The following is a 15,376-nucleotide window of genomic DNA, read 5'->3' on the forward strand; positions in this document are numbered from 1 at the left end:
ATGGTGAAGCAAAACAAACTAATTTTTGCTAATATTTTGCTAATATTCTAATATTTATAATGGTGTCCGTCCCCTAGGCTTGAAGCTTATATAAAATTCTACCACTTTCGCACTTTGTGACAAGTCCAACAATAAAAATTCCAAAAGTTTATGACGATTAGCTGAAAAAAAGATAAAGATTTTTATTATCGCACAGAAAATGTCTGATCCAGTGGCGTATATAATAGAAACCCATTGACTTGTTCCAATAGTTGTATGCTAACATGCAAAACACTTGTGCAGATTGATTAAATTCAGTGAAAAATCAATTTTCAAAAAGTATAGAGAATGGTCCAAATCAATATTGTTGAAGATGAAAAGTCCAGTAATAAGGATCAGAGTAGGAAGAAATCAATTAATTTTCTCTACATTTTATTAATTTTTATGACAAATTTCAGCTCAAGTTAAAGACTCATATAATTTAGAAGACGCACTACGTGAAACGAGTAAATATCATTGAGCGTTTTAATTTTTTATCGCGAATTCTTCAAAACTGAAACGTTATTTCTATCTTCAATTTCAGAAATTGGAAAATGCAATTACATTTTAACCTCGTTGACAGCTATAAGCGTACTAGGGTCTGTAGTTGAAAACACAAGCATGAGCTATATTTTACCATATGCAAAAGTAAGGCAACTCAACTAGAAACTTTTGATTATATCACGTAAATCACGTTTTGTGTTTCTTTTCATTTAAACGGAATAGTGTGATCTAAAGCTAACTACAGTAGAGCAAGGATTTCTTAGCACTGTCTCTTATTTGGGTATTGTATTCTCTTCCCATCTTTTTGGCTTCCTCAGCGATACCTGGTAGGAACTCATCATATTTATTTAGAGAACCGAACTTGGTTGTCCATTGATAGGTGACAGCAAACGTTTCCATTTTTAGGGGACGACAAAAAGTGTTGCGCGTCGCAGGGACTGGTGGCTTTATATTTTCATTTTTATCAGCCTTTGCTCCCGACAAATATTCCATGATCGTTCTCCGATTTTTTGCGGGCACTTTGTAAGTTACATTGATATGAAATAAGTAAACCGAGTGCAATATTAAACATTAATTCAGTGTGGCCGGAGCCTCATCGGGTGGATTCTCGTATATAAGTGAATTTCACACATCAGATGCAGCACCAAGGGCTGCAGCTTTCGTGAGCATTGCTTTATCGGGTTTAATTTGGGTTGTGATGTCTCCATTAGCGATTGCCATCATGCCAATGGACTGGCGATTTTCTATTTACACTTTGGATTACAAGCCGTGGAGATTATTCTTGACATGTTCATCATTTGTGAACCTTTTCAATGCGTTCGTGTTCATATTTATGCCTGAAACACCGAAATTCTTAGTGGCAATGGGTCGCAATAAAGAAGCCCTAGATGTATTGAGTCGAATGTATGCCATGAACACAGGCAAACCAAGAGAGGTAAGACACTCTGATGTTGTTAGATCAAAAATCTATAACATCGGCATTTTTTGCGACCTTAGAAATATCCAGTAAAAAGCATCGAAAGTGTAACATTGGGAAATAGCTTATCGGACGCCAAAGGAATTTGTGGTTTTCTCACTTTAGTTGTAAGACAGACGGTACCGGTGTTCAAAAAACCATTATTCACAAATACATGGAAACTGTCGTATATCATTTTCGTTATGTTTGCCATTGGACACGGAACATATGTGTGGTAAGTTTTGATCAATTTCAAAACTTTTTTCACCATTTTATGCGCAACCATTCATCATTTAGGATCCCAGATTTTTTAATGCAATTGCAACGTTACAATGGTCTTCCCAAAACATTATGTGAAGTTGTCGGTCCGAAAAGAATTGCTGCTTCAGTGGAAGAAATGTATGATCATTATTATTCAATATAGAAAGTGGCTTTTTAGTAAACCAATTTTTCTTCACAGGTGTGACATTGATAACAAGAATATTATAACCTTTCAATTCCTCTTTGTGATTGGATTTGCTTTTCTGGCAATTTCAATGCTGTCTAGCTTCTACTTGAAAAAATTGGAGCCAAAGAAACTAGTTTGTAAGTAAAACACATTTCATTTCCAATGCAATTATATTTTGAATTGTATTATTTATTTATTTTAGGTGCTTGGCTGCTAATGTCAATGTTAGCTTGTGTCTCGTTGAATTTCCTTACAAACTTTTACATGATTGTACTTAGTATTGTGTTGTTCTTGAGCTGTAATGTTTGTGCAAATATCGTGATGGCAGTTGCTGTCCAATTATTTCCAACGAATTACCGTGCCATGGCCACTGCATTTATCATGATGTGCGGAAGATTTGGCGGTGTGTCTGGAAGCAGTATAATTGGCCTATTGCTAAATATTAACTGTACTTTAATCTTCTATTTATTCGGTGGCCTTCTTATTAGTGAGTATTCAAATGGAAATCAACTCATGGGATGCATTTGATAATTACATTTTGCTTTGTATTCTATTTCAGGTTGCGCCTTAGTTTTTATTATTATTAAAATTAAGCCATTGTAAATTATACGTACTGTTGAAATTCAATGACATTTTTTTATTTACATTTTTTTTATTGACAATGATATCATCAGATCAATTGGTAATGATGAATCGAACCACCATCTATAAAAATTATGTACACTGTACACATTCAGCCAATTTGGCCGTAAATAAATATTATTATAATTAAATATTATTTTGGTGTGAACAATTTATGAATAATCGAAATGAAATGTTATAGATAAAAATTGAGATCAAATATTAATGCGAAAAACAGATCTTAAATTGGAATTTTTTCATTACATATTAAAGGTTCCACACAGACAAACACGGGCGAACATTTACGCACACTTTTTAAATTCATGTCCGAACGGACGGACATTTTGACAAAAACATTTTAAAAATGGCTTGTCCGTCTGACAACGGTCCATTTGACACCTTTATCCTAGCTTTTATCACATACACATCACTCTTTATAACGTGAAAAATTCGCGGAATTCTGTCAATGTCAGAAGTTCCATGAGTTTTAGAACAGACAATATAAATTCACAATTGCGGTAGCCATTTGAACCAGTATCTATTTTCCAATGTGCCAAAAACTTGAGCTCGGTATTAATTGTGAATTTTGTAAATGAAAGCCATAATAATAATTTGTGTCAGCGTGGCACTATTGCCTTCTATCGTAAGTGTATTACATTCTATTCCAATTTTATGATTAGCAGCAAAGATAAAACTAGATATGGCTTTATGGTTGCTTCTCCGCCTCATTCAACCTCATAAATTATTTTGATCGTCATCGAATGGTATTTGATAGATTCACAGTGGCAGTAGTAGTGATACTTACAGTGGTATTTACAATTATGTTGGCAGCAGTAGCAGTAGTAGTATCGGTGATCCCGATAAAGAACTTAATGAAGCGCATGACAGACTTGAAGTTTTACTGAAAAATGATGGAAACATTAATAATGTATTCAAACCAACAAAATTTCTTGGCAAAGGCGGCTTCAGTGTTACTTATCTAGGCAAGAAATAATTAAGAAAGACATATTCTTTAAATAATTATTTCAATAAATCGGATTTCACAGGTAAAATGCTTCGAACTGACAAAGTTGTTGCTATGAAATTTTCACCAACGTTTAAAGAGGATATTGAAAATGAATATGCAATGTATACGTATCTGGGCGCTACGTACCGAAATTATGCCCAAACTGTCACACTGCTAGCGCCACGACGGAATTCAATGTAATCTACACTAAGTTGCCGCCAAATAGTGAAAAGACTTTTGCTCAGTTGCAGCCAACGGACTAGAACTCCATGGTTGTCCGTAGTGGCGCTAGCAGTGCTACAGTTTTGCATTTTATACAGTCTCTTATGGAGCATAATTTCTGTGTGGGGCGCTATTAATAATTCAACCGTTGAGAATTATGGAATTCCGACTGTTTATTATTATGGAAAGTGGGAAGATTGCTCTATGATTGCCATCACACCGCTCGATCCACAGTTCAATCAAATAGAAGAAAATCCGGAAAAAAGATCATCGTTGACAGATGTTGACATTTTTATTATATGCCGAGAGTATGTAAGTGCAATTTTTAAAGAGATGAGTGTTATTTCTTGCAAATGAGAATTTCATTTTGTGAAGGTGAGAATATCCAAGTTTATACATAGCCGTGGCGTTTGTCACTGTGACAGCCATCTTGGGAATATAATGTTCAGAGGCAACAAGGGCTTCATTATTGGTCAGTGAAAATCAGTTTTTAGGTTTGGCGTTGTGTTTTTTTCGGTAAATAAAAATCCTGCTTGATATTCAGATTTCAATTCGGCCACGGAACTGACTGCAGACAGTGAAGATTGCAGAATAAGCGACTGGCGATTTCTACTGAATCTATGTGATTTGGCTGGAATTGAAGTTGATTGGATGAATAGCCACCGCATGAACGCATTTGTGAGTGCATATTCGAATAGTTGACAATGATTGATAAATAAATGTGATTAAAATGAAATTATTTTGAACGACAGCTAAAAATTCCCAATCTTCAAAGAAAAGGATTGAAAAAAGTTCTGCTGGAATTCGTCAGGTCTATCTACCGCCGTAAAGTTTTTTTTTTTTTTTCAAATCGAAACCTGATTAAAAAAATTGAGTAAAAATAATTTTTAATATAAATTTTATAACTATAGCTCCAGCAGGTCAACTGGACTACCATCGAATGTTTGATATTATAAGTGCAGAAATTCAAAATAAGGGAGTTCGCGAGCCGGCTATACTTTCATGGTTGACAACAGAAGAACAGAAGCGCCAGGCAATAGCTGAATGGAGACGCCTTCCCACGTCTGATATAAGATTTATTAAATCCATTGCCAATCCATACACAGCACAGTTTAGCTATCCGCCAGCAAACTACAGTTATTTCGCGAGTCTCTGATACACAACAAAATTCGAAAGATTTCAAAATTGATTTTTCAAAACCATCAAATCAGAAAATAAAATATGTTCTTTTCGAAATCTATCGACTTTTCTTTAGATTTTTTTTTGTAAGATTGAAGCTTTTTTATTTTAGTTTCAGAATTTAGATCAAAGATATGGAACATTTTATCAAATTCCTTTAGCTATATGATAAATTTTGTGGTTGTTATTTAGCTGTGTTTTGTATGTGAATAATGTCAAGGCAATCATGAGAAATGTATGCAACAATCAGCTACAATCACACTTTATGTCTTTTCGATGGATGCACTTGTATTTGAGGATTACTAGATAGCAACTGAATGCTATTTTAACAAGAAAGTCATAAGCATTAAACTTAATACCATTACTAAAAAAAAGTTTGCGATTCAATTTCAAGTTCGTCTTTGCTTTGATTAAAATCAAGTAACCACAGTAATTTATAGATCTTAAACAAAAATGACAGTCATCATCTGCACACAAATCCATAACTAATCTCATTCAATTATCATTTTCAGATCTCGAAAGGAATATTTTTCCTCGAAGAACATATGACATTTGAGTCTACAATGTGAAGTAATACTATTTTGTTCTTGTTCTTTAATTAAATTGGATTAGTCACTTTTAAAGCAATTATACAAAGATTATAACTTACAAATGAAGTGTAAACCAAATCTTTATTAAAATCTAAATAGCATTTAAAATTTAAAAAGCCGAATCCATATTTGTTTGAATTATTTGAGGCGCCATGTCATAGCAAAGCCAGATTACGCTGTGAATTATTTGATTAGAAGATAAGTCCTAGGGGCAAATAACTAGTTCGCGAACACAGTGGAATCTGCATACACATTCAAGAAGTAAGTGAATCGATGATATCTATAATATGTAGACAACGAGTCATGTGCCCCTCGATTAAATCTCGAACGTACAGACTTTATTTCATCATTAATTTAACTAGGTAATGTCGTGTATGAACATATACGAAATAGTCTATTCGTTGCTGTTTAACTCAAAGCACCTAAAATGAAACATACATACGATTTCAATTCTAATCGAGAAGGTAAGAGATTTTCGGAAATGCATTATATTAAATATAATTTTATTTTTTTCGAAATGCAGATAAGAAACGGCCGAGTACCGATTACAATGGAACCAAAAAATATTCGATGGATGAAGCGATTTATCTCACAGGTGAATTGAAATAAAAAAAATTAAAATGTGAATCTCTCACACAATATTAATAATTCGAAATTTAGGAAAAGGACGCTTCAATATACTCATCATATTGCTCAGTGGTTTAGTGTTAATGGGTGCGACAATTGAGAATATTAGTATAGCTTTTGTTCTTCCGTATGCAAATTGTGATTTAAATATGACAACCAGTGAAACCGGGCTGGCCTCGTCGATTGCATTTCTTGGATTTGTGGTCAGTTCCCACCTTTGGGGCTTCATATGTGATACGGCAGGAAGAAAAAAAGTTATAAAAATAGCCTCAACATTTTCCCTTATCTTTGCTATATTATCTGCATTTTCAGTAAATGCTATTTCCATAATAATACTACGATTTTTTGTTGGTATATTGTAAGTACAATCGAATTCTTTGTTGATGTGGAACACAGACAATTATCGAAACTAATCAATTTTTAGCATTTCGGGTCTTCTAGCAAGTGTTTTCTCTTATGCTAGTGAATTTCATACACGTGAAAGCGCACCGAAGGCGGCTTCTTTTGTTTCAATGTTTATGCCAATGATTTTCATATATTCCTCGGTTATTGGCCTTTTAGTAATACCAATGAACTGGAGCGTTAATCTTATCTTCATCAAATTCGTTCCCTGGAGACTGTACATCATCCTGATTACCTCCGTAAATGCCATCAATACTTTGGCATTTTCTTTTTTGCCAGAGAGTCCGAAGTTTTTGCTGGCAGTGAATAAACCAGATGAAGCTTTGGATGTTTTGCGCAATATGTATGAAATTAATACTGGAAATATAAAAGAAGTAAGAAATGACCACACTAATCTAACTAAAAATTATCATTTCACACAAAATCATCTGATAATCCTGACGACATTCAAAAAATGTGTTCTTCAAAACTGATTTATTGTGGAATTTGTTTTTCCAGGGATATCCAGTGTATTATTTGATCCCAGAGGAGAATACAAACAATTTATTGGCAACGAAGGGATTTGTGAACATTATGAAACTGGTGTGGAAACAAACGAAACCGATTTTTGTACCACCATATTTAGACAGTACTGTTAAATTATGCTTCATTGTTTTTACACTATTTGCAGTTGGACACGGTTCGGTAATGTGGTATGTACGGCTCCACTATTCACAATGAATTATAATTCAACGTTTTCTGTCTGGTAAATTCAAGGTTGCCGGGTTTTTTAATAGAACTTCAAAATAATTCGAATAAAACGTTATGCACTGTAGTTGGACATGAAAGTGTGATGCCAAGGTTAATCAAAATACACTTTTCTCGCCGCCCTTTGTTCTTGACTTTAATTTATTTCCCATATTTACAGCGAACAAAACTGTGACATAGATAACAGTAATACAACGACATTCATGATAATGCTTAGCATTGGTATAGTGTTTACTATTTTATCGGCTCTTATCAGCTTCTGTTTGGATAAAATCAGGCCGAGAATTTTAGTTCGTAAGCAATCCAAATGGTTTTTTTTTCATTTCTTAGGTCTTTACTAATTAAAATCATCTTTTGTCCACTATTTTTAGCTACTTGGATCATAATATCGTCTATTGCTGCACTGGCAATAAACTTTCTTACACATTTTTATTCAATCGTTATAACATTCATAACATTTGTGAGCAGCAGTTTATGTGCGGCCATAGTGAGTGCGATCTCCGTGAGCCTTTATCCGACAAACATTAGAGCGATGGCAACATGCTTCATATTCATGTTTGGTCGCATTGGAGGACTCGCAGGTAAATTAATCATAATTATACAATTTGAATAACTCAGAAAATAATTGTTTTATAAATATATAGGTGGAAATCTTATTGGAGTTTTATTAGAACATAATTGCAGTTTGATTTTCAATGTTTTTGCCGCACTTTCATTAAGTAAGTTATCCAATTCGAGTTAATTCATTTAAAATTTTAATTGAAAAATTCAAATCTTTTCTCCCAGTATGTGCATTCGTTTTTCTGATGATAAAAAAAGAAATTCCAACACCGAATACAACGAACAATTGTTCTGCATAATCCGAATTTGTAGTGAACATTTTAAATAGTTGATGATAATGCTGATTTTATATATTATTTAAGCGAATAGAATAAAAGTTTTTTTTATAGAAACCAGAAAAAACCAAATAGTGAATTAGAGATTTCAATAAAAAAAGTTAGTGAAATGATATTTATTTATTTATTTTTGACTAAGTTCTTCGGGAATGAAGCATATTATTATTGCTTATTCTATATGTATTATTTGAAATTTTTGATGAATTTCTGAGGTGCACCTGTTTTCATTCACACTAACTCGTAGATTTACGATTTTTATAAAAGCTGGTCCAAAAATACAATTGAAGTAGTTTCCAAAGTATATCTGAAGTGATAAAAACGCAGAAAACTAAATATCTGAAAATGAAGACATTTGAATCATTAAAGAAGCTTTCATCTCGGTTTGGAATATTATGTCAAGCATCGAGTCTTCGCGATAAACGTATCTTTTTTTCTTTTTCTTATTATGTGCACGGTTGATATTAACGTGGTATTCATATTATTTCTGGAAGGACAGTGAATTCATCAGTCTTATTCAAAACTTGAAAAAAATCATCGAAAAATGTAAGCATGTTCGTTTCAAAACAAAAAAAAACCAACAAATTTGATGAAAAAGTTATTCTTTCAAAAAAGGCAGTGAAATTTACGAAAAAACCAACCATACAATTGATATGCTTACAAAAAAGGACATTTTAATCTGTGTACAATTGCCATTTCTCTTAATTTCGCCAATTGTAATATCGATGTCCAAATATTTTATCCATCTCAGTCATGTTTTTTTCATACTTAAAAAAGTTTTAATTGCATATTCATTATTCCGAAATTTTCTGTGTTCTATTGTCAGACAATATATTGAATCTTACTCACACATAAAGAGTTTTAAATATGACGCTAGGGGACATTCGTAGCAATTCTAGTAAGCTAGTTTTATTTACGTATTCGCTAATCGCTTACTAGTATTACTAGTGAGTACACTAGTGCTGCTAGGAGCTGCTAGTTTTTCTAGTGTTTTGAAATTACCTAGACGTATCGTATGATACATAAAAGAAACAACAGTAATGCCTAAGTCGCTTGTAAACGAACCAAGTGAATAGCGGAGACGCACGATAACGAAGTGAGTGTATTGCGGCAACGGATAACAACGTTCGTTGTCACTATTCACTCACTTCGTTTTCGTGCGTCTCCGCTATTCACTTGGTTCGTTTGCAAGCGACTTACGCATGCTACAATATATTTTACATGCCTCAATTCATTTGCTTTGGACTATAATACGCTAGTGCTTGCTAGTCGCTGCTAGTTGCTGCTAGTTTCACTAGTTTTTCTAGTATGAATGTCCCCTAGATATGACGTTTGAATTTTTTTTTTTTTAGAATTAATGAGAGCATTAGATAAAGATTTTATTATTTACTAGTAGTAATCGGCTAGAATATTCGTGACCTCAAGAAATTTGTCAAAATAAAACTGCAACATGCTCATACATTTTTTATATGATCATGTTGCTAATGTTATAACCATTAAATATTAATGGAATACTTTATGAATCGTTATGAATGAAAATGTTTTTTTTTTCTTTTCAATTATATTTAATTTGGTTAATTGCGACTGCGAACTCGTTCCGTAAATAATAGTTTCATTTCAAATACAATAAATAATGAATAAAATACAAATAAATAACAAAAAAAAACCCAGTGCCATTATTTTGATTTCAATAAAGTTCGTCAAAGATATTTCCAGATAGAAGCTGAATATAAATAATGGTTTTTACGATTATTGCTGGTGCATCATCAAATGTTATCATTTTTGCAAAAATATATTTGTTTATCATCACAAATACACTTGAATTTTATCTAATACTTTTAATTCGGGCGACTTCATGGATTTAAAATATTTCTATCACTTTCAGTTATGATACTGACTTATACAGAACTGTGAGAAAACTCTTTTAAAGTATTTTCTTGCTTTGTAACTAAAAAGGCCAGAATGAAGTCAAGTTGTAATTTCGATGAAAAGAGATACACGTTGGATGAAGCCATAGAGATAGCAGGTTCAATTCAAATTAAATTAATATATCCAACGATTTATATATGCCAAGCGACTGTGGTTTTTTTTTTCTCTCAATAAATAGGACATGGAAAATTCAATGTGTTTATAATCCTAATATCGGGCATTGTGATGTTGGGCGCTGGAGTAGAAACCGTAACAATAGCTTTCGTGTTGCCTTTTGTCAACTGTGATCTAAATATGACTACAACGCAAAAAGGTTTATGAGATATGTCTCATTTATAGGTCTCATTTATATATGGTTTCTTTCTTTTATTAAATGGCAAAAAGGTCTCGCAACTTCAATCCAATACTTGGGAATCATCATAAGCTCACATTTTTGGGGTGTACTGTGTGATACTTGGTAGGAACAAGAAAACTCCTCCTATTTATTTAGTGAACCGAATTGCCGGTCCGTTGTTGGGTGATAGCAAAATTTTTCAATTTCATTTACATAGGGGAAGGGCCAAGGTTATAAAATTGGCCGCCATGTGTGCCTTCATCAGTGCTACATTGTCTGCATTTTCAGTGAATGCAACGGTTTTGATTTTTCTACGCTTTATCATCGGGATATTGTAAGAACGACACCCTTCAGCATTTTCTTTCTTTTTTATTCAATTCGACTCTTGTGATATAGCATTTCAGGTCTGCAAGCAAGTGTTTTCTCTTACGTTAGTGAATTTCATACACGAACATCGGCTCCAAGAGCTGCATCGTTCGTATCTATTTTCATGCCAGTAATATATCTGTATGCGTCTATAATTGGCTATTTTGTGATTCCAATGAACTGGCAGTTCGACATTTATTTCATCAATTTCGTGCCATGGCGATTATTTCTAATCCTTTTGGCTTTGGTGAATGCTGCAATTGCTATTACTTTTATATTTATGCCAGAAACACCGAAATTTCTTCTCACAATGAATGAACATGATGAATCGGTGAAAGTACTGAGACAAATGTACGCAATAAATACCGGAAATTCAAAGGAGGTATCAATTTATCATGAAATATACGGAAACGGCGTGAAATAAAATAAATTAAAATTAATAGATGTATCCAGTTGTGCATTTAATACCAGAAGCCGCCGGAAATAGTTTGACGGCGACGAAGGGATTTTTGAACATTTTAAAGCTCGTTTGGAATCAAACGAAACCGATTTTTGTAGTGCCATATTTGGACAGTACTTTGAAACTGTGCTTTTTGATGTTTACTCTCTTTGCAATTGGTCATGGTCTGACGTTGTGGTATGTATGATTTGAGAAGTTAATGGCAAAATACCACTTCATTTTTCCTTCGAATTTGCTTGTAAGGTTCCCCTATTTTTTGAATGAGTTGCAAAATAATATGGATTCAAGCAATACGTTATGTGGTGTTATTGGACACAAAAGAGTCGTTTCTACAAGGTACAAAATTGAAGCAATCAAAAATTACAAATTCTATTTAATATTTGATTTCCATAAAAAAAATTCCACCATTCACAGCAATGATGTATGCAATGCTGATAACAGCAACACAACAATTTACCAAGTCATGTTCTTCATCGGTTTGACGTTCACCATTTTATCTACTTTGATAAGCATCTACTTGGATAAAATTAGCCCAAGAATTTTAGTTCGTAAGTGAATTACGTTTTTATCTATTTCGTTTTGTCATTAACACTGTGTTTGTGTCATTTTTAGCTATTTGGCTGGTGTTATCGGCTACATGTTCAGTGGCGTTGAACGTTTTAACGGATTTTTACTCAATTGTCGGAACATTCATCACTTTTCAGAGCTGCTGTATATGCGCTACAATAATTAGTGCCATTTCCGTGAGTTTGTTCCCAACAAATGTCCGTGCCATGGCCACATGCTTCATTTATATGTTCGGGCGTATCGGAGGTTTAGTTTGTATTTGAGGCTCCTACTTTGACTATGATAATTTATATTTATCTTTATATAGGTCTAGTTGGAACAAATTTGGTTGGTGTAATGGTAGAACATGATTGCAGTCTCATTTTCAATGTATTTGGCGCTCTTACTCTGAGTATGACAATTTATTTCACATTTTTTTATTGATTTCTTTTCGTTCGACTTAAAATTGTGGGATTTCTTACAGCTTGTGCATTTGTTTTCCTTTTCGTCAAAAGTAAGATGCCCGAACCAATACAAAAGGTTCAAAGAAACGATGGTGATGGCTCGGCATAGCCTCATTATTATAAAGTTGTCACAAAATATTAGATACATACCTATTCCACTACAAAGTCAATTAATAATTTACTAATAGAAAATGCCAAGTGTTGACTTCATTTGAATTTGTTTTTATTCCTCTCAAATAAAATTTCGGTTAAATGTATTTCTTTTGTCCTGTGGTTAAGTAATTGCCTATCCCGATTAAATGTTATAACACATTGTATAGTTTAGACAGGATATTGGGCTCGTGGGATTAACAATAAAAAAAAAACAATAATTATTCAATATGATGGATACAATGGTAGAACGTTTATATGAACGACGGTGATTAAAATTAGGATTGTGCGCTTCAAAGACACAGACTACTTGAATTCAAATGGAATTGTATCGTAACACGTGTACACGCCCATTGGAACAATAATGACTTGTAAATTTAACAAATTTCTTTCTTTGCCGATGAGATGCGGACTTAGTTTGATGGTGCTCAGCTCCAGTTCACCGTATGGAAGTAAATTGTCGATATTTAGTGTTGGATTTGTTTTTGAAAAGTATGACGTACACACATGAACCGTACGAACGTGCTTGATGTCATTTTGAACGCCAGTGATTAGCACACCAATCTGCAGGGAAGAAAAAATACATTGAAAAAAATCGCCCCTTCAAACTTTAGTCAAAATAAAATTATCTCACCATGAATTTTTGATCAATCTCCAAATTTGATTTACAGGTGACGCTTAAACGAACAGTGCGTAACAGGACTTCGGGTATTTCAAGCGAACCAGGCAAATTGTAAACATTGATTATCTGGGCTTTGCCATGTCGAATTCCACTAAATAATTCAAATGATTTACATTAAAAACAAATAAAAAATCGGAAATGACACTGTGAATAGTGAATAATAGTATTGCTTACCGTGGATAAAAGTCTATGTCCCATTGATAAAAATCAATATCTGAAAAAGTGAAAATGTGTATGTGTTAGCTGTGGTGTCTATTGCTGTAGATGACTTTGTATCAGAGTATTGCTCAGCGCTGCTGCCATCCAGAGCATATTTAAATATCTTGCTGAGAATGCGTTGTCCGTCGCATGCGTTATACATCACAGCGAACAACAATACATGCATTGTTCTCTCTTCTCTATTCAATCGTTTGAATGTTTTGAGTCACATAATCGTGAAGAGAACAATGGATTCATTCTTGTTCGCTGTGATGTATAAACTGCTACGTACGTTCGCATGTGACGGACGACGAATTCTCAGCAAGATATTTTAATATGCTGTGGATGGCAGCAGCGCTGAGCAATACTCTGCTTTGTATTATAAAAATCAAATTTCTTACCATCTTGGTCGGGATTCTCTTGTTCGGCCAAACTTCGTAGTGAGAAAAAGCATCCGCCGAATTTTTTATAATTTTCAACATTTTCAAAGTCTGGAACATCGATGCGAATCGAATATGTGTCGGATGTGTAAAGTCGTGGTGTGAATTGTAAGGCACCTTCCGCAGTGCGTTGTACTTTTTCCACACATTCAACTTGGCCCGAATGATAAATCATGCCGATTGAAATTCGTTCAACAAAGAAATCGGCATCTTGTTTTATCGTCTGTTTCAATAGTAAATTGGCCAAATCTCGCGGACTCATCATCGGATACCGTATGTGTATGAAAATCGAACGCAACATATCGCGAAGATTTTGTGCTTTTTCTTCATCTGTAATGCTGCTGGTGGTTTGTTCATGGTCTATTTGTTGTTTTTTCATATTGAACCAATTTTCGGCGTATGTAAATAGTTCATATTCATTTTTGAGAACTAAATCATTTTGTTGCAATAATGCAATCAATATATTTATATCTAAATCGACAAAATCGCGCGCCTCTGCGATGATATCTAAATTGTATTTCAAAAAGTGTTGTATGGCATCGGTGATTTCTTGATGATACGGACTAAATGAAATTGTGTAATGCAACCATGAAACCAACACGCCTTGGGTGGCCGCTTTGGAAATATGCTTCAGCATGTAATCGACGCACAATTGTACGAGATCCTGAAATATTCAATTTTGGAATTATTTTATACGAGATTTAATCAGAACTGTCAGTGGCACCGACGAAGGGGGTTCACCTTGCAGCTATAACAGCTCTCTAATTTCAAACCGAACGAAAATGAAACTTACTTTGATGTTGTATTTATCGGCAAGTGCCAGCATTGGCATAACGGCCGTTAACGAAATACGTATTTGACCCACATACAAGTACTTTAGAAATTGTGGAAATACTTCAACACAGCACGGTTCTTCTTTCAATTCGATCACACTTTCGCGGCATTCATTCCATTCGGGATTCATAAGCATCACCTGGAATACTTCGCTGCTGGCACATAAAATAACACGATGTGCCGGATACCTATTGTCACCAACCACTAAACAGATATCTGACATCAACTGTTCAGCATACATATTGGCGATTTTATGCAATACACTCGTCGAATTGTTCATCTAGAGAAAAAAAAAATGAAACGCAACGTAAGCCAACAAACTTAAAATGATCACATCACAATGGTCTTACCTCAATTATGTTTGGATCTGGATTGGACTGTTCACCTTCCATTTTCACAGTATTTTTGGTTCGAAATTCCGTGGCCAAGGCCCAAAATGTTTTTTTATTATTTGCTTGAAGCAAACAAAAAACACTTTGCTATCACGCTCCTATTGCGTTGAAATGGATCGCTGAAGGCTAGTTTGATTTTAAGAATTTACTTGCTCATTATTATGAAACAACGAAATAAGTTTATTTTTTTGTGTTTGATGTGATTGAGAAAACAATAATAACTTGATCTTTAGTAGAAAAACACAGAGTCTGACATGTGTCAAAACACTTGCTATTTATATCTCACACACTCTCCACAAATTGTAGATTTTGACCAATGTATACACTCGCAAAATGATGTCTTCAGATTCATTTGCTTTGGAAATGAAC

General features: G+C 33.9%; 5 protein-coding genes across 6 annotated transcripts; 4 read left to right on the plus strand and 1 right to left on the minus strand.

The window, feature by feature from the left end:
* Positions 1-242: 242 nt before the first annotated feature.
* Positions 243-2,700, plus strand: LOC116344046 (synaptic vesicle glycoprotein 2B-like). Its single transcript, XM_031772420.1, has 11 exons — positions 243-379; positions 438-485; positions 563-666; positions 745-848; positions 928-1,044; positions 1,102-1,456; positions 1,519-1,712; positions 1,775-1,876; positions 1,938-2,062; positions 2,128-2,412; positions 2,485-2,700. Exons 1-11 carry the CDS (start codon positions 328-330, stop codon positions 2,526-2,528), a joined length of 1,530 nt encoding a protein of 509 aa, XP_031628280.1. The 5' UTR covers positions 243-327; the 3' UTR covers positions 2,529-2,700.
* Positions 2,701-3,084: 384 nt separating this feature from the next.
* LOC116344287 lies at positions 3,085-5,010 on the plus strand. Its single transcript, XM_031772759.1, has 8 exons — positions 3,085-3,189; positions 3,322-3,529; positions 3,593-3,686; positions 3,900-4,086; positions 4,150-4,246; positions 4,319-4,452; positions 4,527-4,599; positions 4,686-5,010. The coding sequence occupies exons 1-8, from the start codon at positions 3,139-3,141 to the stop codon at positions 4,928-4,930; spliced, it is 1,089 nt and encodes a 362-aa protein (XP_031628619.1). The 5' UTR covers positions 3,085-3,138; the 3' UTR covers positions 4,931-5,010.
* Positions 5,011-5,944: 934 nt separating this feature from the next.
* LOC116344209 (synaptic vesicle glycoprotein 2C-like) lies at positions 5,945-8,238 on the plus strand. 2 transcript variants are annotated; one of them, XM_031772657.1, is made up of 10 exons: positions 5,945-6,007; positions 6,067-6,138; positions 6,204-6,528; positions 6,595-6,946; positions 7,071-7,264; positions 7,329-7,412; positions 7,480-7,613; positions 7,691-7,900; positions 7,964-8,038; positions 8,106-8,238. In XM_031772657.1, exons 1-10 carry the CDS (start codon positions 5,971-5,973, stop codon positions 8,177-8,179), a joined length of 1,557 nt encoding a protein of 518 aa, XP_031628517.1. In that variant the 5' UTR covers positions 5,945-5,970; the 3' UTR covers positions 8,180-8,238. The 2 variants fall into 2 exon arrangements, with proteins under 2 accessions (XP_031628517.1, XP_031628518.1); XM_031772658.1 differs by lacking the exon at positions 7,329-7,412.
* A 1,873-nt stretch (positions 8,239-10,111) lies between these two features.
* LOC116344323 (synaptic vesicle glycoprotein 2B-like) lies at positions 10,112-13,282 on the plus strand. Its single transcript, XM_031772805.1, has 11 exons — positions 10,112-10,238; positions 10,320-10,454; positions 10,526-10,598; positions 10,693-10,809; positions 10,872-11,223; positions 11,285-11,478; positions 11,545-11,637; positions 11,716-11,849; positions 11,914-12,114; positions 12,176-12,259; positions 12,332-13,282. The coding sequence occupies exons 1-11, from the start codon at positions 10,175-10,177 to the stop codon at positions 12,418-12,420; spliced, it is 1,536 nt and encodes a 511-aa protein (XP_031628665.1). The 5' UTR covers positions 10,112-10,174; the 3' UTR covers positions 12,421-13,282.
* LOC116344324 lies at positions 12,513-15,265 on the minus strand. Its single transcript, XM_031772806.1, has 6 exons — positions 14,966-15,265; positions 14,575-14,895; positions 13,743-14,445; positions 13,318-13,357; positions 13,096-13,234; positions 12,513-13,025 (listed from the first exon to the last, which is right to left on the minus strand). The coding sequence occupies exons 1-6, from the start codon at positions 15,005-15,007 to the stop codon at positions 12,768-12,770; spliced, it is 1,503 nt and encodes a 500-aa protein (XP_031628666.1). The 5' UTR covers positions 15,008-15,265; the 3' UTR covers positions 12,513-12,767.
* Positions 15,266-15,376: the final 111 nt, after the last annotated feature.

This window comes from Contarinia nasturtii, unplaced genomic scaffold, assembly GCF_009176525.2.
Source record: "Contarinia nasturtii isolate CC-2019 unplaced genomic scaffold, AAFC_CNas_1.1 Cnas_scaffold_1037, whole genome shotgun sequence".
In the NCBI taxonomy this organism is placed as follows: Eukaryota; Metazoa; Arthropoda; class Insecta; order Diptera; family Cecidomyiidae; genus Contarinia; species Contarinia nasturtii.